This window comes from Talpa europaea (genome assembly GCF_964194135.1).
Source record: "Talpa europaea genome assembly, chromosome: 11".
NCBI classification, from domain to species: domain Eukaryota; kingdom Metazoa; phylum Chordata; class Mammalia; order Eulipotyphla; family Talpidae; genus Talpa; species Talpa europaea.
The window spans coordinates 17,662,532-17,686,138 of record NC_140078.1 but is presented as its reverse complement, the minus strand read 5'-3'; the positions used below and the strand labels follow the sequence as shown (position 1 = coordinate 17,686,138).

At 39.8% G+C, this 23,607-nt stretch overlaps 1 protein-coding gene across 4 annotated transcripts; it reads right to left on the bottom strand.

Moving 5' to 3' along the window:
- Window positions 1–1,253: 1,253 nt before the first annotated feature.
- On the bottom strand, window positions 1,254–23,353 carry CSNK2A1 (casein kinase 2 alpha 1; the record flags this gene model as incomplete). 4 transcript variants are annotated; one of them, XM_084246465.1, is made up of 12 exons in its annotated part: window positions 1,254–1,690; window positions 3,947–4,033; window positions 5,017–5,165; window positions 5,974–6,074; window positions 7,539–7,640; window positions 8,788–8,898; window positions 13,109–13,192; window positions 14,561–14,620; window positions 16,048–16,098; window positions 16,612–16,713; window positions 21,148–21,259; window positions 23,253–23,353. In XM_084246465.1, 12 exons carry the CDS (start codon window positions 23,351–23,353, stop codon window positions 1,575–1,577), a joined length of 1,176 nt encoding a protein of 391 aa, XP_084102591.1. In that variant the 3' UTR covers window positions 1,254–1,574. The 4 variants fall into 4 exon arrangements, with proteins under 4 accessions (XP_084102591.1, XP_084102593.1, XP_084102594.1 ...); XM_084246467.1 differs by lacking the exon at window positions 3,947–4,033; XM_084246468.1 differs by lacking the exon at window positions 7,539–7,640.
- Between the last annotated feature and the right edge of the window lie 254 nt (window positions 23,354–23,607).

Below are 23,607 nucleotides of genomic sequence, written 5' to 3'. Positions count from 1 at the left end.
AAACTTAGGTGGTTGGATTACAGTGGAAAATCCACTTTACACACACACAAACACACAAAACTGGCGACTTTTTCCATCCCCAATCCCTGCATTGCTGAGACACAAAATGAATTTTATGGCAAAGGATCCTTAATCCCCAGAGACGCTTTGGCTTGTGGTGCTTTTTTAAGGCCTCTCTGCCCTGCCCGGTACCATGGGTCGAATGAGGGGTGTATAAAAATGGGGGCCTAAGGAAGCCTCCACGGTACAGGGCTGCAGGCCCCTCAGATGTGAACGTGAGACACCCACCCAGCGAGACCTTTACACAGGGAACTTAAATCTAACCTTGATAAATAAAACCAAACGTTTATTTACACCAAAGAATTCCAACACTGGATCTTTCACATATGAAGGACAAAAGTATTATATATGTACACACAGCAAGGGGTGGCAGGGCTGTAACAAGAGAGTTTATCATTTTCCCACAATTACAGGTCTACCATTTCAGTTTCACTGGAGATAGTGGCTCTGCTTCTACCTCTCAGACACATTTACAAGACCATGGGGCAGGTCTTCTCACAGGATGGTATGTGAGGGAAGGGGAAGGCAGGAGGAAAAGACTGTAGAAAGCTTAAATGAAACTCAATGTGGCCACATCTCCCATTAGCTCTTAAAGAATTGCGCTCATGAAACCTCTACAATGTTTCCTTCTCCTGTAAAAAGTATTAGGTTATACCCAGTAAATAACTGAACTCAAAATGGCCAAGTTGAAAAAAACTGGAAAAGGTTTTGCCTTCCCTCTCCTACCTGCTGAGGAGCATATCAGGAGATGAAAGGGGAGAGGACCAAGAAGTTGGGGAAGGACGTTGTTAAAGTTTTAGATTAAATGGAAACTAAAATCTTAAGTGAGCTGGACTGAGAATTAGGTCAATAAGACATGATTCATACCGAACACGAGTTTTTAGGACCTGTCTGCACTTTTGGGTAGACTTTCAGTATCTCAGTGTTTACTAAGACATATTTCCACTAGATTCACCAGGATAAACCCACTGAAGCACTTCTGTAGTAAAGTGATATAAGTGACGAGCAGTACACTATTGGGCCCTTCCTTTCTCCTTCCTTCCCATTGCCCTTGAGAAGCTACATTTTTGTAATCTCTGGAGAAAAGCATGAGATACAAACTCCCCAAGTGTGGGATGATGGGGGAGCAATGGTGGGCATGGGAAGAAATCTCCACCCAAACGCAGCAGCTGGGATTGAGGCTGGTTTATCTTTGTTCTTCAGTGATGAGGAACTGAATTTGGAAGGGGAGAAAAAAATTTGTCCGTGAAATATTCCACCTGCAAGTAATTTTTCAGGGACTCCCCTGAGTTATGAAAAGTTCGAGTTTAAAAAAAAAAAAGAAAAGAAAAGAAAAAGAAAATCAGCCTATTATAATTTTTTTTTTTTATGACTGTACTACTATAAATCCACAAGCAACGGTTCAGACACGGTGCTTCTGAAGTATTTCACCCCTCCCCGCCAGGCGCAAGCTGCATCAAGGAGAGAGTGGACTCCCCCACCTCTGCTCAGGCATCAGGAGACAGAAGGGGCCATTACTGCTGAGCGCCAGCGGTAGCTGGAACAGGCATCCCAAGGGGGTTGGCAGCAGCAATCACTGGTGAGCCTGCCAGAGGTCCGAGGGGTGAAGGGGTTGGCACTGAAGAAATCCCTGAAAGAAAAACAGGTGACAGTGAGCCATGGAAATCTTAGTGACCAATTTTTCCATAGTAACTATCTCAAAAGCAACACAATAACAATTCTCTTTTTATAGCGGGACTTTTCTAAACCTAATTTTTACAAATGAAACATAATTTCAAATTAAATCTTCACACTTAAAAAAAGCAAGTTCTAATAAATTTAGGAGACAGATAAACCTGCAGAGTGTTAAGCAGTGTGTTCAAGGCTAGTAAGTGGCAACTGTGATTGGATTCCAACTGAGGCCTGTCAAAGGGTGGCACTATCCACTATAATCTGTGCTAACACAGTGGTCAACAGCCACATGTGGCTACTGAGTACTTGAAATGTGGCTAATGTTAACCAAAGAACTGATTTCTAAATTTTTCGATTTTAATAGTCATACCAAACAGCAGAGGGTCAGAGTCAAAGTTCTTATACCACAATGCCAAGGTAGCTGGCCGCTTTCAAACTAAATAGTAATAATCCCTCATCCCCCACATTTGTGGGGGATAACTTTTAAGATAAGTGGATATGTAAGCAGAGTACAGAACTCCCTCTGAGATATATATATATATATGCTAATATGTGTGTATGTATGTGTATATATATACATATACACACTTACTAGTGACTAGTGTACTACCTTTTTTTCCCCTGTGATAAATCTATGATAAATCATAGGTATGATAAACTTCAATTTTTTAAGTTAGGCACAGTAAGACATTAAAAAGCATGATTAATAACAAAATACTATAATAAAAGCTACATGAATGTGGCCTCTCAAAATATTTTATTGTATGTATTCTTGCACTGTAGTTCATTGTGGGTAACTGCAACTGTGGAAAGTGAAACCATAGGTTAAGGGGAAACTATTATACTAAAGTGATTTTCAGTGGGACAAAGGAGCATTTCCTATTTCTAAGCTAAAATTGTATTTTAGAATTTATTTCTATCTGATTTCTACCATTCATCCAATGACCCAAATTATCCATTACATGGCTCTCAATCAGCTAAGTTCTTTAATCTTCATATGCTGTATGTGTTTTTTGAACAGGCAATATATTCATATGATTCAAAATACAAAAGGTTCAAAAGAGTTTACAGTGAAAAATTTCACCCGACCAACTTAGGGCACCATTTTTGGGGTGTATTCTTCCAGAAATACTTCGTGTGCATGCATGACATGCATATAAGAATCATATATAAAAACATGACATATATTTTTGTCCACTCCTGGGGTCTTGGATATGGTTTTGTATCTTGCTTTTTATCATGTTACATTATTACCTTGGTGTTGGAGCAAGAAAAGAACATGAAACACTCATCCTTTTCTCTGGCTGTATAACATCCCTCTGAAATGGCAGTCCCATAATTCATTTAATCAGTTCCCTACAGAGAGTTAGTTTCAATGTTTTCTATTACAAAGACGAGTGCAATAAGCAAAGCTGGATATACATCATTTTATAAATAGACAAGATACCCAGAGGCTAAACACTAGAAGGCGATTAGTTCTTTAAAAAATAATAGGGACAACAGGAATTCTTTTGAGGGTATCTGAGTAAATGCTCTCACTACAAGTTTACCAATGTGGGTAATGCCTACAAAGTACAATTCTTTTCTTCTTTTTTTAAAGATTGTATGTATACAAGAACTGAGGTGTACACCAGAGGGGGGTGTGGGGGGAGGAGGGTGAGAGGATTCACCAGAGACAGAGTGGTGAGCAGAACAAGCAGATCTACTGAAATACACTGCTGAGGGGAGCAGTGGGCAGGACAGGAGAGGTCTGCTGGCCATATGGGTTAGCTCCCTGGCTGGGGATTGAGCTCATGCCACAGTGGCTAGTGACAGCTTGATAGTGGTGAGACTTTAACCCCTGTGCCACCAGGGAAGCCCCAAAGTACAATTCTTAGGCATTGGGCCTATGCTTTCTTTTGAATAATTGTGTACATAGTCTAAAAACTTGCTCTAAATCATGATGACTCAACAATGAATAATAATTTCATATACGCCTTTACAATTTACCAGGCACACTTTAGTTGCTCTGGGAAAAAATGTGGAGAATCTTTCTTATGTACATATATAAACCCAGGCACAAACTCCTCCATGCCCCATTTGTTTAAGCATTTTGAAACCTGTTCGGGGTGAGTCAGACATGCCAATATATTGATAAGATAATCATGACAGAGAAGAGACGGTCCAAAGAAATCAGGCCATAATGAAGGAGCAAAACTAAGAATAATGAACTGACCTGACATCATATTGGCGCTGCTGACAGGCGTACTGCCCCCTGGCATGTTAGATGAACCCATTCGAGCCTGGTCTTTCACAACAGTGTCTAGAAAAAAAGACAAAGGATTAGGTTCTGTTATGCCTGAAGGATTAAACTAACAGTCTGGGGCCTTAATGAAGTGACCCTCATTCTTTGCATTTCATTTAATACCCGCTATTGTTCCCAGAAGGTAGGTAGCAAATACCTTCACCATGAATTAGACAACTAATATACATCAGAATTATTTCTCCTGTCAAACAATGGTAAAGGTCCACTCCTAAGCTAAATGGTAGGAAAATGAGTTAATTACCCATAGTAGAGCTAACTTAAAATAAAAATGACCCTATTAGGATATAATGAGACAAAACAATCTAACCTGTCAAAGACAGTAATACACTATCAGTGAATTGGTTGCATTGCAGTCCACAGTGCAGCTGGTCAAATGTGGTGCCAACCAGGCCAGTGTTATTAAGTTTGGGTAGGTAGTATATGACTACAGACTTCACTCTATTCTCAGCCTGGAAGTCTGCTTCAGATATAGGAGCTGGGCAAGAATGTTAGTGATTCTCCACATAACCATACCCCAAAGGAACAATCCAATACTGAAGCTAACATCCCAGTGAGGATGGAGTTAATCTACGTGGCATTTAACCCAAGACAGCACAATTAGTTACACTAACAAACTCAATCAAATGTTCATAAGCAGATTTCAAACCTGCTTGGTTCTCACCAATGAATAACAGACACGACAGACAGATATAGGGCTGTTTGTCCTAAAATAACCACTCCAGACCAGTCAATGAGAAGCACTGCCCACACAGTAAGACAACAATTTTAAAGACAGTTGCCACTGCTGTCCCCATTTGAAGAAACTGAAGCCCATGGTGGCTAAGTACCTTTGTGGTAAGCTAAGGAGAACTGGGATTCCAACTCTGTTCTGTAGGACTCTGGGCCCAGAGCTTATTTCCCATTGCATATACTGTCTTTTGCCTTGCACAGTCTGCTGGACAGGCCTGCACAGGCTCTATGGACTAGGCAGTTGGACTCACAGAAATAGGGGTGCTCCATGGCCTCTCTTGCGGTAAGCCGTGACTGGTGGTCATATCGCAGCAGCTTGTCCAGGAAATCCAAGGCCTCTGGGCTGACAAGGTGCTGGTTTTCACTGTGGACAAAGCGTTCCCATCGCTTACGGGAGTGTCTGCAGGGCCAAAACAAATAATCAGAAATGGACCAAGGGGTAAAAAAGCCCAAAATTTCACTCCTAAGTTTTCTTAGTGGCTAGGAGCCCAGCCAATAGTAAAGAGGGATTATTAAAACTCAAGAGATTAGTCTTGTACTACTCTGCCTCTGGGGAGACAAAAAGGCTAATTGGAAAGACTGGAAATAGCAGTGTTGCAGAGAAGAAAAATCTGGGTCCTATAATTTTATGAAACATAATTCAGGTTACTTTACAGGGTTGAATGTGCAGCAAGGAAGGTCAGTGGGCTGTGCCAACCAGGACTCTTTCCCATCCCCATACACATTCCCAGCACTTCTGCCACTTGGTCAGCAAAAGCCTTGCATCAGGGAAGTCCACCTCTACCTGTTAAGTGGTCAATGAATTAGAATTATGTCAATCACTAATTTCAGAGTCCAGTGTCTGTGTATCTGTATGTCTTGTTTTCTATTTATATATATTTTCTTTTAGCAAAGGCTTTGTCATTTGGAAAAGGCAAGTGAAATTAAGAGACTCTGATTTCTGATTCAACTGTGATCCTTTTACTAGAATCTACATTTTCATCACTTCACAGGAATCATGACTATCATTTCACTTTCAGACTTCTAAAAGTGAATTGGAAAAATGTCTGTGCAATGCTTTCACTACAGGGCTGCCCATACATGCAACATGCTGTGGCACCATACTATAGCTACTATGCCATTGATGGCAAAGAGAAAATAGCTATCTGGGAACAAATGGTCAGTTTACACCCACAGAGCTTTAGAACAGATTTCATTTTATAACTTACCTGCCCAAGATATCATTGAAACGTGGATCTAATTCAATGTTGTATTTGTCAATATAGTCATATAAATCTTCTGTCCCCAGAACTTTGGCTATCCTCACCAACTAGGATTGAAAAGAAAAACCCACACCACAAGCATATTACATGATTAAATCAACAAACAAGCACAATCGAATTAACAGCAAGGGATTGTCATTGCTACAAGTATGAATGTTACACCTTAATTTACTCCAAATTTCTGTGCACAGCAGAAATGGATTGCTCCCTAAAATTCCCCATATTATTATTCCGTGTGGCGATATCAAGAAAAAATATCAAACCCCACTTAATAACCTGGTTTCTTCCCCTTGAAATGTATTCCTGGTGAATCTTAATTTTTCACCCTCACAACCTAGCTAATGCTATTCTTTTGGGAAGCTCCCCAAACACTCAGACCACTCCCACTACAGCTACCTTTTGTGCCTTGTCTACATTTCTACTCTGGCATTTATGACCTAACATTTCTTTGTGTGTTTAGTTCCCTTAGTAGACTATGAACTATTTGAAAGGAGGCACTATTCTCTTTTTTCCCTGTATTTCTCAATCTTGCATGGAGCCCAGTAGAGTTGCTGCGTTTAACTTAATTTAGGTGGTATTCTTTGACTCATATTAAAAGTGGTCGTTGTGCTCAAATAAAGCAATACTAGGTACCTCTAATCCTAGCATCATTCTAGATCCTCTCAAATGAAATGACCCCTTGATCTTAAAAAACACCATTTCTATTTCTACCAACATACATCAATTCAATCGCTCTAAGAGACAAAAGGATCATAGAAACAGCACATATCAACACAATGAGAAAACATTTCCAGCTCTAGGCAAGTTCATATTAAGAAATTCTAAGGTAGGGCCTCCCCGGTGGCGCAGCGGTTGAGCGCTGGGTTGCGAAGCTGCCCGCGGCCTCTGCGACGCCGGTTCGATCCCCGGCTGCTCCCCGGCCACCGGAGGAGGATCCCACATGGTGCGCAGACCTCTCCTGCCACCCGCTGCTCCCCTCAGCAGTGTACTTCGGTCCTTCTGCCTGCTCTGCTCCCCGCTCTAGCTCTGGTGAATTCTCTCACCCTCCCGCGCTTCTGACTGTACCCAGTGCATGTATAAACAAAACAAACAAATATAATAAATAAATAAATAAAAACATGCCTCTATTTAAAAAAAAAAAAAAGAAATTCTAAGGTAAAGTCCTAGTTCTCAAACAATTATTCTTTGACTTTTGTATCATAAAATATTGTGTAGCTATATTTCACAATAAAACAAGCAATGCATATTAAGAAGATGGAAAAAACTCTGGAATCAAAAACTAAACTGGTAGCTCCCAAAGTAATCTGAGGATGAACGTCAAGTTGCTGAACAAGCTGTAAACTGAAAATTATTCTAGGACCCCGTCCTCGGAAATTCTGAATTAATAGGTCTCCAGTGGGGGTTAGGCATCTGTATTTTAGTAATATCCAGTGCAGTTCCAACTGAGTAGGCAGATTTGGTCATCACAAGGTTATACCAATTAGTTCCCTGATGGGAATAACATAAATCACCTGATCATAATTATCATGTCCATGGAAAAATGGCTCCTTCCGAAAGATCATACTTGCCAGCATACAACCCAAGCTCCACATATCCAAACTATAATCGTACATCTGCATTAAAGAAAACATCATTGTATTCATATATGAAATATCTTGTAATTTCAAAATAAATTATTTAACTTAAAAAAAAAAGTACTCCATGACTCAACATCAATTGCTAGTAACATCTTCATGTATTCCTTTTCATTCTTCTATATATCCCACCTACCCTCCCATCCCATTTAAAAACAATTTGTATAGATGACTTTGAATCCCTTTTTTCACTTACGGACGAACATTCCCAAATTGTTAGCCTATGGAAACCTTCTAATATGTATCATTAATTTTACTGCATAAAGGTTTGAGCTTAATCTATAATCTCCCTATAATAGGAAAGTGTTTCAGTGTTCACCATTAAAATGCTATAAAGAAAACTTTTAGGCATAAAATATGTTTTGAGCTCAGATAATGTCTTCAAGATCCTAGGACTAAGAATGTGAACTAAAGTTTAGGTATGCAATAATAACACCCAGGAATACTGGGCATGAAAGGTAATCCCAAGGATTATTTTGTTTTTCTGTAAGGAGAAAGCTTTTTCCTTTCTGGTAGGAGATTACCTTTAGGAAAATCACTTTTTTTTTTTTTTTTTTTTTACATTTTTACTTAAAGGTTGGTTAAACCTAGCTAGCAATTCTTTAACTAGTTTGGAAATTTCCGATTGAAAAAATATCTTTGGTGTACTTTCCCCTCAGAGTCAAATGAAATGCAGACCTATTCATATTCTAATGACATGACAATAAAAACATACAAAAGGGGGCCTCCCAGGTGGTACAAGGTGTTGAGCAATGCACTATGAAGCTGCCCGCAACCTCTGCGGCATGAGTTCCATCCCCGGCTGGCCAGGGAGCAACCCACATGGCAAAGCAGACCTCTCCTGTCTTGCCCGCTGCTCCCCTCAGCAGTGTATTTCAGTCAATCTGCCTGTTCTGTTCCCCACTCTGTCTCTCGTGAATCCTCTCAACCCCTGCATCTCTGGCCTGTACCCAGTTCTTGTATGCAAAGTAATCTTAAAAAACAAACAAACAAAAAAAACCATATACAAAACAGACAGCAATGGATGTGCATAAGTGGCCTACTCAAAAGCACAAAATGACGTTTTTCACAAGTTATATGCAAAACAAACATAGAACAGAAATTTTATCTGCTCATCTCTTCTCACCTGATAGTCTACAAGCAGCTCAGGACCTTTGAAGTATCGGGAAGCAACTCGGACATTATATTCTTGGCCAGGATGGTAAAACTCGGCCAAACCCCAGTCTATTAGCCGTAGCTGAAAAGGAAAAAAAAAAAAAAAAAAAGAATGAATTATGAGCAATTTTATATTTCTGAGATATTTAATTCCTTTAACAGTATTTTCTAATTGTCCAAGTAGTGATCATTATTATCTTTAACGCCCCAGAATATCAGATTTATTTCTTTAATAGAATCTACAACTCTTTATTGTATTTATTTTTTATCGTTCTTTTTCAATATGGACTGTAAGTTTCTTAAAGGTAAGGACTATTTTATTTACTTTGTAACTTGAGAATTCAACAAAATGCCCAGCACATAGAAGTATTAAATAAAAAAAAAAAAAAAAAAAAAAAAGCTATGTGAAGACAAAAGCCACACAAAATAGCTCTTACCAAAATGTATCATATTTGATATGACTGGTATCTTTATTTGCCCACTGTGCAAAGTATGGTCATTATTTTATGTGGGAGTAGTAGGAACTAAGTAATTCCCAACTGCTCTGGCACTGTCTCTGCTAAGATCACTGTTAACTATTAGATACAGTGGTTTTCCTTTTTTTTTAATAGAGGCATGTTTTATTATTTATTTGTTTGTTTGTTTGTTTTGTTTATACATGCACTGGATACAGTCAGAAGCGCGGGAGGGTGAGAGAATTCACCAGAGCCAGAGCGGGGAGCAGAGCAGGCAGAAGGACCGAAGTACACTGCTGAGGGGAGCAGTGGGCAGCAGGAGAGGTCTGCGCGCCATGTGGGACCCTCCTCCGGTGGCCGGGGATCGAACCGGCGCCGCAGAGGCCGCGGGCAGCTTCGCAACCCAGTGCTCAACCACTGCGCCACCGGGGAGGCCCAGTCTTCCTTGTTTTAATAAGCCAAGGAAAGTTATCAAAATTAGAGAACGTGTAGCTTATTTTTTTTAGTCATTCTCTACAACCCTTTAACATCAGCACTCCACAGCTGTTCCTGACAAGCATTCCCAAGTGACCATTTCTGGTCTTGTGGCTTCACACCCATAATCCAGCCTATGCCTCCAACCAGTCTCATCTTCATGATCACTTAACAGACATCTCAAAACTAAACCTCTGATGATTCCTTACAAAACCTGCTTCTCCCACAACCTCCCCATTTCTTTCATCTTCACATTCAGGCCCAAAATTAGTCATCTTGGACTAATTTCCCTGACATACCACAAAAAAATCAGTTAACAAATTCTGTTGGCTCTACCGTATTGTCACCATTATCATCCCCCCATTGCCACTACCTTCACCCATGTCACCATCATCTCGTCTCATTTGCTGCAATTGTCCCCTCACCCTATTGGTCTGCCCGCTTTCACTCTTGTCCCTCCATTCTCTAACCGGCAATCAGTATGATTCATTTTAAAAAGCCTTTTTATTTAAAAAAGGTAATAAATTCACAGAAGTTGGAAGTATACTGTGTACCTACCTTTCACCTAGTTTCCCCTAACAATTACATCTTATTGTCCCATAAAGATTCACATAATTTCCACCACAGGGTACAGAACTGCTCCAATTATACCTGCCTTTCCCTTTACTTTCCATCCCTTTCTAACCCCTGACTAATCCTCTGTTCTCTAACTGTAATTTTGTCATTTTGAAAATGATATATATAAATGGAATCATCAGTATAACTTTTTGAGATTACTTTTTTCCCCACTTAAGCATGATATCCATCTAAGTTGTATTATCAATGGTCTATTTCTTTTTATTGCTGAGTAATACTACTCAGTAATATTACTTGATAATGATTACTACATTTGGTATGAACTTGCCACAATTTGATTAATCACCCACAGAAGACATTGAAGTTTTTTTCCAATTCTGAGCTATTACAAATAAAGCAGCATTCATGTGTACGTTTGTGTTTTCATTTCTCTGGGATAAATTCCATCACTGGATCATTTGGTGAGCACACAGGTTTTTAAGAAACTGACAAATTATAAAAGAGTTGTTTGGTATTTTCCAAAAATGTAAAAACTTTACATTCCCATCAGCAAGATGTAAATGACTGAGTTTCTCTGTATCCTTGCTAGCATTTAGTATCGTCATTTTTCATTTTAGCTATTCTATTATGATGTGCAGTAAAAAAGCAAATGAAAACACGCCAACTTTCTATTCAAGCCCTGCAAAAATTTTGCACCGTCAGTGAGAATGTCTCACAATGATCTTTGAGGTTTTAAATGATCCAGCTCTCTTTACCTCTTTGACCTCATTTCTTTCCCCTCTGGGTCATTTGATCCCAGTTCCACCCTTGCTGCTGTCACAGGTCAGGTACAGTTTGGCCCCACAGCCTTTGCCTCTACAACTTCCTTTGCCTCTGACACTTCTTTCAGAGACTATGACCTGGTTCCCTTCAAGTCTTCTCTAAAGAAACCTTCCCTCTAATCATCTAATTTAAAATTGTAACACTCCATCACCATTCCCTATTCCTAATTACTCCTTCGCATCACTTTCAACTTTCTTTTTTTTGGGGAAGATTTATTTATTTATTTATGTATACGTACATACAAGCACTGGGTACAGTCAGAAGCGTGGGAGGGTGAGAGAATTCACCAGAGCCAGAGCAGGGAGCAGAGCAGGCAGAAGGACGGAAGTACACTGCTGAGGGGAGCAGCGGGCGGCAGGAGAGGTCAGCACGCCACGTGGGACCCTCCCCCAGTGGCCGGGGAGCAGCCGGGGATCGAACCGGCGCTGCAGAGGCTGCAGGCAGCTTCGCAACCCAGCGCTCAACTGCTGTGCCACCGGGGAGGCCCGAAAAAGACAAATCTTGCAGGCAAACCATATATCTGAGGCATACAGCAGCTGGGGAAGGAGAAGAGAAGGGTCAAAACAGGGGAGGAGGGCCTCCCCTGGTGGCACAGTGGTTGAGCACTGGGTTGTGAGGCTGCCTGCAGCCTCTGCAGCGCCAGTTCGATCCCCGGCCACCGGCGAGGGTCCCACAAAAAAAAAAAAAAAAAAGAACCAGGGGCAGGAAGAGCACAAGGGACTATGGTGATGGTCATGGGTGCTGTGTGGTAGGAGAATTAATGGAAACTACACATGAGGGGAGAAATAAAATATTGTACAAAAATGAACAATGATGTAAGAAAATAATAATACAGGGCCTCCCCAGTGGCGCAGCGGTTGAGCGCTGGGTTGCGAGGCTGCCCGCAGCCTCTGCAGCGCCGGTTCGATCCCCGGCTGCTCCCTGGCCACTGGAGGAGGGTCCCGTATGGCGCGCTGACCTCTCCTGTCGCCCGCTGCTCCCCTCAGCAGTGTACTTCGGTCCTTCTGCCTGCTCTGCTCCCCACTCTGGCTCTGGTGAATTCTCTCACCCTCCCGTGCCTCTGACTATACCCAGTGCTTGTATAAATAAATAAATAAATCTTAAAAAAAAAAGAAAAAAAAAAAGAAAATAATAATGCAAAAGACCGAAGTGTTAAAAGTATGGTCTGGGCCTCCCCGGTGGCGCAGCGGTTGAGCGCTGGGTTGCAAAGCTGCCTGCAGCCTCTGCAGCGCCCGTTCAATTCCCACTGCTCCCCGGCCACCGGAGGGTCCCACATGGCGCGCAGACCTCTCCTGCCGCCCGCTGCTCCCCTCAGCAGTGTACTTCGGTCCTTCTGTCTGCTCTGCTCCCCACTCTGGCTCTGGTGAATTCTCTCACCCTCCCACGCTTCTGACTGTACCCAGTGCTTGTATTAAAAAAAAAAAAAAAAAAAAAAAAAGTATGTGGTCAGTTAGGTTCTCACTGAAAACACCTGAAGAGCTCAGGGTCCTCGTGACACTTGCTAGTAAGCAGCATTTTCTGAATATTTTATTCATTCCACAAGTGTGCACACTTAAATCTCACAATAACCTAATGACATCTTGGCCAAATATTATTATGTCCTTTATATAGGTAAGAAAAAGGAGCATGAAAAAGGAGTTTCCCAAGAAAGTAGTCTTCAGTAAGACTAAAAGTCAGTTTTCTTGCTCAAAACTAATGTTTTGCCAACTACACAAATCTGCTGCCTTCTTGATAGTATTCTTAGGAAAATGAGTAACAGTTTAAACATTCTGATTTGCTCACTCACACACCAAATATTTATCAAATACTTAAAAGGTACTAAGGAATGAGACAGATGCTAGGAATAAAGTGTTATTAAAGTGTTAATAGTGTTATTATTCTAGGAATTAAGTGTTATTAAGACAGATGCTAGGAATAAAGTGTTTATAATGTCGATAAATAAGACTTGTTAGTCTATCACTTTACCTTTCTGTGCTCATGATCAATCATGACATTATGAGGCTTCACATCTCTGTGCATAATGCCCATACTATGACAGTAATCCAACGCCTGTGGGAGGTACAAGTAAGAAAAGGGAATTAGCTTGCATATAAGAGTGATTTTTTAGTTTTAAATTCCATACTTTTTCTCCATGGCTTTCTTTCTAGTCTCAGAACACCCCAGGGAGTCAGGGTTAGGACAACTGCTCCCGTAACTATTCTTCAGACTTGGCTTAAGATCCCATAGTCAAGAAAACGCACATCTCTGAACTTCAAGTTCTGTTCTTGCACTGTTGTTTCACATCCTTTCTATTCAAAGAGACCCAAAGTATACATCAATTATTCCCTTCTAATTTCTTCCTCTTACCAAAGCCTGAATGATTTTCACAAACAGGTCTCTCAAAGGAAGGAAACTGGCCTACACTACTACAAACCTCTTACTTTAAGAACTTACCATAGTCCTCTTGCCAAATACTGCCTGCTGCCTATTTTTGTGAATATTTTATTGGAACACAGCCACGTGTATTTGCTTGCATATTATCTACCAATGGCTGCGTGTGTACAACAACAGCAGAGTGTAGTAATGTAAGAAAGACCCAAAGGGCTGCAAAGCTGTAAAATTTCACTTTTAACATCAAATCCAACTTGAAAACCATATCCAGTTTCAAATTAAGGTGAACAGAGTGGCATAACCTTTGGGTTTTCTTAATCCTGGCCTGTAAGTCAGCGAACGTCACTGGTTATGGGCTGCTGGGTTTCCTATGGTTCCCAGTGCTAAGCAAGTATATCCTTAATTTTGTTAAACCCTGATTGCCACAAGACTGCATGAGCCATGGAAAATATCAAATATTTCTGCTGGCAGTCTCTTTAAGGCACATCTAAGATTCAAGCACAGACTTTTCAATCCCCTGATCAGTAACTTTGGCCATGTCTTAATAATTATCTATAAAGTTGATCTTGTGACTACTGGGAGCAAGATACAGTTGATGATTCCACTTTAGAAATCAAAGTCTGCTCTAAATCAGTCATCTCTAAGCAAAGATTACATAATCCTTATGACAACTTTTGAGGGTTGAATTAAGTTTACTGTTTTACTTGTGGAGCTTTAAGTGAAAAAAGGATACCAAAGCCAGCATATCAGGAGGTATTTTTTACAAGTTTTGATCAATTTAACTTTCATAGGAGCAAGACAGAGGTTACAAATATTTGTTAAAGGATCCAGCTGTCTTTAAATGTCCTTTCCATATTCATGTTATATATTCCTTACATTAGAGCACAAAGGTTCTGATGCTCTTAACTTAGTAAGACTTATATGAAGAGGTTCCTTCTTTCAAAACACTTGACAAAGTTAACCCATGGCTTTTCTATAGTCAGCTGGACTACTCAACAAAGGGAAAATCAATCTAAAGATACTTATTAATATCCAGGGTGCTCTTACCTTCAGAATCTCATACATGTAAAATCGAATATCATAGTCCGTTAATGTCTGGTACAATTGCTGTTAAAGACAAATACATTGGAACCATGAAAAAATGCTGATAGGAACGCTATGTCCCATCCTTTGTAGTAATATAAACTAATACTTGGTCCATTTGCCATTGTTTCGAGATCTGTTGGTGTTCTCTACTTCTTCAACATAGCATTCACTTTAAAGACTTACTTTGGAACTTTAAGTCTGTAAGCAAATGTGAGGAATTACTTAAACTTGTGTTGCCAAAGTCATAAAATTCACTGTTGGGAACATAAACTCCTATATGCAACAACATGCACAGATACACATTCACAATTTAGTTTGTTTTTCATCTACCTTCAGATTTTCTCAACACTTTAAGGGGGAACTAACCCATCTTTGACTTATATAGTTATAGGCACTGCAGATCACCAGAAGGCATTCAAATGACTTGCTGACAAATCTGTAAAGTCAATTTAAACTAATCCTGCCAAGTTGAAAGCAAACATAAATGTATATCCATTCTAATTTCCAGAGCTGCAGACTTAAAAAACATGTACATATCACTAAATGACTAGTGATGTCGTCCCTGATAAAGTTTTCCCCATCTCACTCCCTTTTAAAACCTATAGCCTATCATTTTTGAGACATCCTAAGATGCAAGCAGTTCTTGCATTTATGTATACTATGCATTCCTTCTTGAACAGTTGTTTCCTGAACAAAAAATACCAAGATGTGGACAGGAATATGTGGACGGGTATTGCTTATACAGGAATTTTCTATTTTAAATTTAAGCACTATAAGGATGAAAATCCCATTTTAAGCAAGCTAGAAGCAAGTTCTTCTGTCATCCCTAGAATGCTTTCTTTCTTTTTCTTTTTCTAAAGATTTATTTACTTATTTATACAAGCACTGGGTACAGTCAGAAGCGCGGGAGGGTGAGAGAATTCACCAGAGCCAGAGCGGGGAGCAGAGCAGGCAGACTGACGAAATACACTGCTGAGGGGAGCAGAGGGCGCAGCAGGAGAGGTCTGCACGCCATGTGGGACCCTAACTGGCGGCTGGGGATCGAACCGGTGCCACAGAGGCTGCAGGCAGCTTCGCAGCCCAGCACTCAACCGCTGCGCCACCAGGTGAGGCCCTTTCTTTCTTTCTAAAGACTATTTCATCTATTTATGCATACAAGAGCTGGGGTGCAGGTCAGAGGTGTGGGGGCAAGAGGATTCACCAGAGACAGAGTAGGGAGCAGAACAGGTGGACTAACTGAAATACACTGCTGAGAGGAGCAGCAGGCAAAACAGGAGAGGTCTGCCATGTCATGTCGGCTACCTCCCAGTCCGGGATTGAACCGTGCGTGCAGCAGTGGCTGCTGATAGCCAGGCTGAGACCCAACCCTTGTACCATCAGGGAGGTCCCCTAGAATGCTTTCTATGTTGTCTGAAAACCCAACAACTTGAACAGTTGGTCATATATACCTTGAAATCTGTGTTGTTTACGTGTTCAAAGACCAAGGCAGGGGTTCGTGACTAGGGGAAAGAAAAAGAAAACACACATTAGCAACAGCACTGGCAGCTTTAGTGGGCACAATGTTTTCGATGCTACGTGGTGAACTTTGCAGTCCTCGCCTCAGTAGAAGGAAACCCTCTATTGCTAAAAGCCCTCCCCGCTCTGATCATCACCACACTTAGGTCATTTTTGGGATGGATTTCAAACAGAAGACATGGAGCTGAAGTCTCACCAGGCTCTAGGCAGCCCGACAATGCGCCCATCGCCCATCGGCATCGGACCTGAGTTTGCAAAATGGATTAACACATTTCAGTTTCCAGTGCTATCAGTCTCTTAGCCTAGAAGAATAAGAAATAGTCTGTGGGTGGAGGTCTCTTTCAAACAAAGACCCAAGCTAGTTAAATGGTATAACTGATTAAGCACTTTAAAGCAGGACTTAATGGTAGAGGGGGGAACAGAAAGAGGCCAGTTGTTCTCCAAGTCAAAACATCACCTCAGCCCTGGTGGGCCTCGCTAGTAGCTACTGTACTCACCACAGGGTCTTTTACAATGTCTGCCAATGTGATGATGTTGGGACCACCTCGCAAATTCTCCAAAATCTTTATTTCACGCTTGATTTTCTTCTTCTTTACTGGCTGAAAGGGAAAACAAAATACATAAGTGAAGTAAATTATTTCAGAGTATTTTCAACAGGTAATATAGTATGTAAATGGCTTACTTATGAGCTCCTTGAAGGAAGGAAATGTCAGATCTTTCTGAATCCCCTTCTAGCCCTGAGGTAGGCATTCTGCAGGTACTTTGCAAATATTGAAAGAAAAGAAGATTTCCATCCCAAAGACCAGACCACCACAGAATTAGCATTTAATCCCAATGTTCAATCTTAATGTTAACTTATGAAAACCATACAAAACTAGGAATGTAAAATGGTAACTAATAGTAACGTATCTATCTAGTAAAATACTTCTGTCAACTAGGATGAAACACGAGCTCTTTCTGTTCCTTCTTCTAAGTCTACAAACACCCTGTAGAAATGAAGGAAATCAGGATCAATAGTGGGATGGCCAAACCATCTTTGCACATGCAGTATAACCTGTGGGTAAGTGTGGATCTTGGAGTCAGACTGCTGAATGCAAATTCTACCTTCACCACCTGCTGGCTGTGTGCCTATGGGCAAGTTACATAACCTCTCTAAGTCTTTCAACAGGAATATCTATCTCATTCCAAGAATCAAATGTGGTAACTGAAATGATCTCAGAATGTGTCTCAGGCATAATACATACTTGTCTAGCCTTATAACCAGTATTTCTGTAAAAATTAATGTCCTCATTCTAAAAGACTACTCTGCAAAACCCTCTGAATGTGTGTTCAGATTCTTTTGTTCTCACCCATCATTTCCACATCTGTTCTGGTACAGAAATCCTTTTCATTTTTCTGAGGCGAGCTTTGGTTCAACTGTACCTCCTCCAAAAAACTTCCTTCTAAATAGTCTTAAACTGTGCTGGCTCAAAAAAATATAATGTAAGCCACAAGTGTATTTTAAATGTTCTAATACCAATGTTAAAAAAGTAAAAAGATAGTTAAAATTGTAATAATATACTTAACAAGATATATCTAAAACCTCATGCAACCAAATCAATGTATCAAATTAATATAAAATCAAAACACTGTTAATTATTAATGAATAATCTTACACTTTTTTGTACGAAGTCTTTGAAATCTGATGTATTTTATCCATACACATATCTCAGTTTGCACCAGTCATATTTCAAATTCTCAAATAGCCACATGTGGTATATGTCTGCAAGTCTTTCTTAGGGTGTGAAAGACCTCAAGAGTACTAATGCACATCATACAATTCTTAGAAATTGTTTAAAGTATATTTCATCTCTTCATGAATAAGACCAATGACTGCTAAGTTTTCATAATCACCTGGCTTTTTATATTTCAAATAAAATATATCAATTCCCAGGGCCTACCTAGACTTACTGAATCAGAATCTTAGGAATGAAGCCAGAGATTATTTCTAGATGATTCCAAGTTGAAGAGCCAGGTCTCGGAACTAGCAAACTTCACTATTTGAACCTCATCTTAAGTCCTAAGCAAATGGTTCCACACAAAGCAAGTTTTGGTAAGATTGTCCTCTTAACCTGGCTTCATGGCAGTGTAGCTTTGAGAAAAGTACTTAAGTATTTTTCAGCTTTATTTTTATCACTGCTGGGGAGGGACTGTATTTATCTTGGAGAATTGTGATGTACACATTAACAGTTAGAACAGGGCTCACTGTAACGTAGACAATAACGGAAACGCTGTTTGTAGCGACATCCACATAGTCCAAATTTAATTCAATCCAAGGCCTTGAAGTCTTGCTTCTATGAGAACTTAGAACAGAGACCAGGAAACAAGCCGATCAGATGTTTTCTTATTTCAAGTATAAGATCTTTCTGATCTGCTACAGCATATGGGAGATCTATATTCTGTTATGTTTACATTTCTATTTCCCAACTGATGGTCTATGGCAAAAGCTACTGGTTGACAAAAATCTCTATTTTACAGAATCCTTAAAAATCTATAAACTTACAAAGCTGGTTTATGATAGACCAGACAGGTGACTTAAACCCTAATTTAATGGGATCAATACAACTTTTGTCTTCAACAGGGGAGACACTATAGTAAAACATATAGTACAGGTAGGAAAAGACTGAAAGATAATCTTTCTTAACCACCCTTGATGCAAAACCATCACCAGCTCCTAACTAACTACAAGAAAAACAAATTCTAATTGTTAAGACTGGAAGGAGGGCCTCCCCGGTGGTGTAGCGGATTGAGCACAGTGCTGCGAAGCTGTCTGCAGCCTCTGCAGCACTGGTTTGATTCCCAGCTGGCCAGGGAGATTCACATGGCACGGCAGACCTCTCCTGTCTTGCCTGCTGCTCCCCTCAGCAGTGCTTTCGGTCCTTCTGCCTGTTCTGCTTCCTGCTCTGTCTCTGGTGAATTCTCTCACCCTCCTGTGCCTCTGGCCTGTACCCCAGTGCTTGTGTAAATAAATAAATCTTTACATAAATAAATAAATAAATGAAATAGGGTTCTTTGGAGCATTAAAGTTAAAAAAAAAAAAAAGATTGGAAGGAAATGCATGATTATGCTTTCCAAGCCATCATCAATTTATTAATCTCCCTTTCTAAGTTTACCTCCTATGACATCTTCCACAAGAGACATTCTTATTATTCACTTATGTTTTCCTCTTTATCTCGTGCATTCTAGATCATGCTTCCCACTCTAACCTACACCTATCCAAATCCTCCTCCAATTTGGGGCCTGATAATAGCTCCACCACTAACTTCTAAGCTAGAAGACCCTGTGCCTTTCATGTGACTTTAAATATCACCTCATTCTAGGATATACCACATGAATGTCATCCTACTATTATATGAACTGCAGTCTCCCAATTTATTTCTATACGCAAAACTGCATTTGATTCTCATAACTGAGAAAGATAGGTTAAACAAAATTATCTCATTTTTATAGATGAACAAATATATCTTAGGTTAAAGTGACAGAGGGCCTGTGGGATTGCTTTAATTTTTGAGGGAAATACTCATCAATTCTTGGTATCTTCCAGACACTAAATGCACTACCAGCTTGAGGTAGTTCATAATTTCAACATTAGATTGCACTACACTTTTTAATGACATTTTGAGATGCCAGATTTTCAGTAGCTGCTGTGTGTGTGAGTGTAGGGAAGCGAGTATTACACAAAAATCACTGTGGAATAGGCAATGAAGCTACTAATGTCCAAACTGATTCCAACATTTGAGAAACTATGCAGTGATTAACAGGCATATTTATTCCAACAGCAATTAATTATAGTTGTATTAAAATAGTGTTCTTAAAAAAAAAAGATTTCATTTATTTATGCATACAAGAGCTGGGGTGCAGGCCAGAGGTGTGGGGAGGGAGTGACAGGATTCACCAGAGATAGAGTGGGGAGCAGAACAGGCCGATCTACTGAAATACACTGCAGAGGGGAGCAGCAGATGAGACAGGAGAGGTCTGCTTTGCCATGTGGGTTAGCTCCCTGGCCAGTATTGAACTTGTGCTGTAGTTGCTGCGGCTAGCTTCATAGTGCTAAGACTTAACCCCCTGAGCCACCAGGGACGCCCTGTTTTCTTTTTTTTCAATTTGTGTATTTAACTTTTTTCGAATAGGGTACTAAGTTAAAATACACTCTTAATTATTTGGACTTAAGTATTTCATATACAGAAGTGTTAGATATTTCTTTTGGCTCAGGGGTACCGTCAGTAAGCAACTAAGACAATATAAGTGCTATAAATTGAGATAGTGTGAGAACCCCTGTTCCTTAGTGTCAGATATGGAAAAGTTCCTATGGCAAGGCATTATATACTAAGTTCCTGTTAAATGAGTATAAATTACTCAGTATAAATTACAGTTTTAATTACAGTGCAATAAAAATTACAAGTTCCACATTGGTAGCTCATTGGCCAAAGGTGGCCTGTACAGTGTGTTCAAGAACTCCTGAGCCAATATTTAAATACCAGGGGAGTTAAAATACGTAAATGTCCGGTTTCCCTTTGCAAGAGAGCATTAAGTCACACTGGCCTTGCATTACTACAGGACAATGAGCTGGAGTCTGCTGCAGCAGTCATCACTCACATTCTCTTATCATGGGCACTTGCATCAGACTAACTGCACTGATGTGATCTGCTTGCCCTCTATAGGCTTACAAAGTAGAAGTAACAATTTACTGAAAACAGAAGCATGAAATATAACCAAAAATATATGAAGTTGGTATTAAGCAAGACTCAGGAGAGAGGAGACTGAACCTCTCTTCTGCCACAATCTAGCTACATGACTTGAGTCAAATCACTTCTCTTGCTTCAGTTTCCTGATCTGTCAAATGAAGGCAACCTCTTCAACTGACTTCAGAGGATACAACAAAGCACTCCAAAAACCCTTCTAAATAAATTCTACTTAAAAAAAGGAATCACTATTACTTTAAAAAATCTAATTCCAAATACCTCTAAAATTATAATCTCTCTGCATGTACTGACCTTGAGAATTTTAACAACAACTTTTTCATTATTTGTGATGTTGATGGCTTCAAATACTTCACTGTATTTACCCCGGCCTAATTTTCGAACCAACTGGTAGTCATCTTGATTTCTGTGAACAAAGAGTCAAAGACACACAATGATTAAAAGTTCAAATTATCAAGTACCAATTTAATTTATAAAACTATTACCACTAGGAATAAAAGAAATGAGGAATTTCAAATAATTCCCAAGTTGGTGTCACTGTATTTTTAAAATTGGGTTAATAAAAAAATGTGTGTTCCAAATGTTAGGATTAAAAAAATTTAGGCTTTTTAATAATTCTTCAAATCCCAAATTGTTTACACCTCAACTGGCATTCTACACATAGGGTTCGTTATATATGTTTGGCTCCAACAACAAAGAGCTTTCCCTTGGAGGACAGTTTTATATGTTCCTGAACCCTGGTCTTGACTCCATGCTGGTAACCAGCAGAAGGCCATATATAACTTGTAGTAATATTTCAATTCAGCCACAATTTGGGAACAGCTGATTTTTGGTGGGTTCAACACCCGCCCATAAGTGGCTTCAAATATAGGTTTGACCTCCTGCTTGCTCTCTGAGGCAAGTTCTGAGGATAATATTTCACTGGAATTTGCGAACTTCTGTACAGATCACGAAACCACAGGTTGGAGTCTGTTTCTTTCTTTCCATTTACTCATACTCCACAAAAAATAAGCAACAGAAGTATGCCAACATTTTCTCCCTGCCCCTGCTTACAACACAGAGAACTTTGCTCCAACGAATGACAATTGGGGTACTTTTAATAAGGCCTAAATTCCTATACTCCCACTAGAGACACTAAGACTCATCAGCCTTTCATTTTCCTTAAGCAACTAAAAACAGAGTGAATGAACAGAGAAGACAATGCACAATACAGTGATAATGACAGATCTAGGGGAAGGAAGCTATTCTGTTTGAGCTGTCCTCCTGTGAGAGAATAACCAACAAATGCAAGCAAGCAAATGGCACCATGCCAAAACTCAACAGGGCTATTAAGTGCTATTTAGGCACAACTAAGTGCAAAACACTCAAATTGAAGAGGGTGCTTGAAATTTCTGCAGTAAAACACAGGTATTCCTAGAGTCCAAAGCCTCCAATATAAGAGGGGAATTGTTAGGTTATCAGTAATGACACCATCACTTATTGGAATTGTACTATTGGTTCTTTTTTTTTTTTCTGGAATTGTACTATTGGTTCTTGATTGTATCTCTGAAGCACAACTATGACTTCTTGTGCAGTGAAAATATATTTATTGTTAAAAATCAAGGCCCAATCAGGATTAAAATATACACTATGGCAATTTTTGAGAAACTGTCTTTAGCTACTTGCAGGAAATGGACATCTTATGTGACAGGCATAAAATGTAGTATATGGGAGCTGGGTTTTTTTATGGTTTTTAAAAATATTTAAATGTCAAGATGCTTTCATCATAAAAAAGTATAACCCTATCAACTAAATACATACCACGTTGGCACAAGAAATACAAATGTCCAAATGAGACTGCACAGAGAATTAGGAGGGCAAACACAGCTGTCAAAGCACACTGCAACTGTCCAAGATGGAATCTGGACTGAATGCCATGTTCTACATAGCTAGTCTCCTGATAAAGGCAAATGTTTAAGGGTTTAATTTTGCTTCTCATTAGAAAGAGGACACCTTCATGGAGAACTGTTTCATCCTTTAGTATCATCATGGGACAATATTCTCTGACCTCAAAAATACTTTATATAAGAGTGTGGTGTTTTCAAAGTCTGTCAAGTATCCAGTCTCACCTTACTGTAAAGCCTTTAGCAAGCTGATAGGCAACTTGTTACCAGTTTTGTAGAGTACATAAATCAGAGAAAAGATTAAGAGACTGAAATGATATTTAAATGGTAAGCCTGTTGAGAGTTAACATGCCAAAGCTTATGTTCTTGCTTCTTTGTTGCACAAGAAAACACAAATTGGGGTTCAAGCTGGAGGTTTTAAAAAAACGCAGCCAAGGAAGTTTTCTAAGATTTTTCAACAGATCCAGGAGAGTCAACCCTTTGGGAGAGTATACAGAAGTAAAAGGAAATAATTACCCCCATTCCACCACATGTGACTCGTAATCCCAGTACTCTCGGGGTCTGTGTGTATTAACATCTGTGTAAACTCTGGCCCTGCTTGGCACGGGTCCCGACATGTCAGACAGGTTGGCAGACAAAGCTGGACTTGATGTTTGGAGATCTGGCAATCACTTTGTAAAGAGGCGGGGGGAGGAGGGTAAGACCTCCTTTCAGACCTGTTTTCTTCAAACTGCAGAAACAAAATGCACAAAGGCCAAGAAATTATAAGTATGTGGGGAAAAAACAAACAAAAAATAACCATCTTACTAATAAAGCCCTCAAATATACCTCTAGCTCTCCTAGCAATTAGCCAATAAATATATCTCAATCT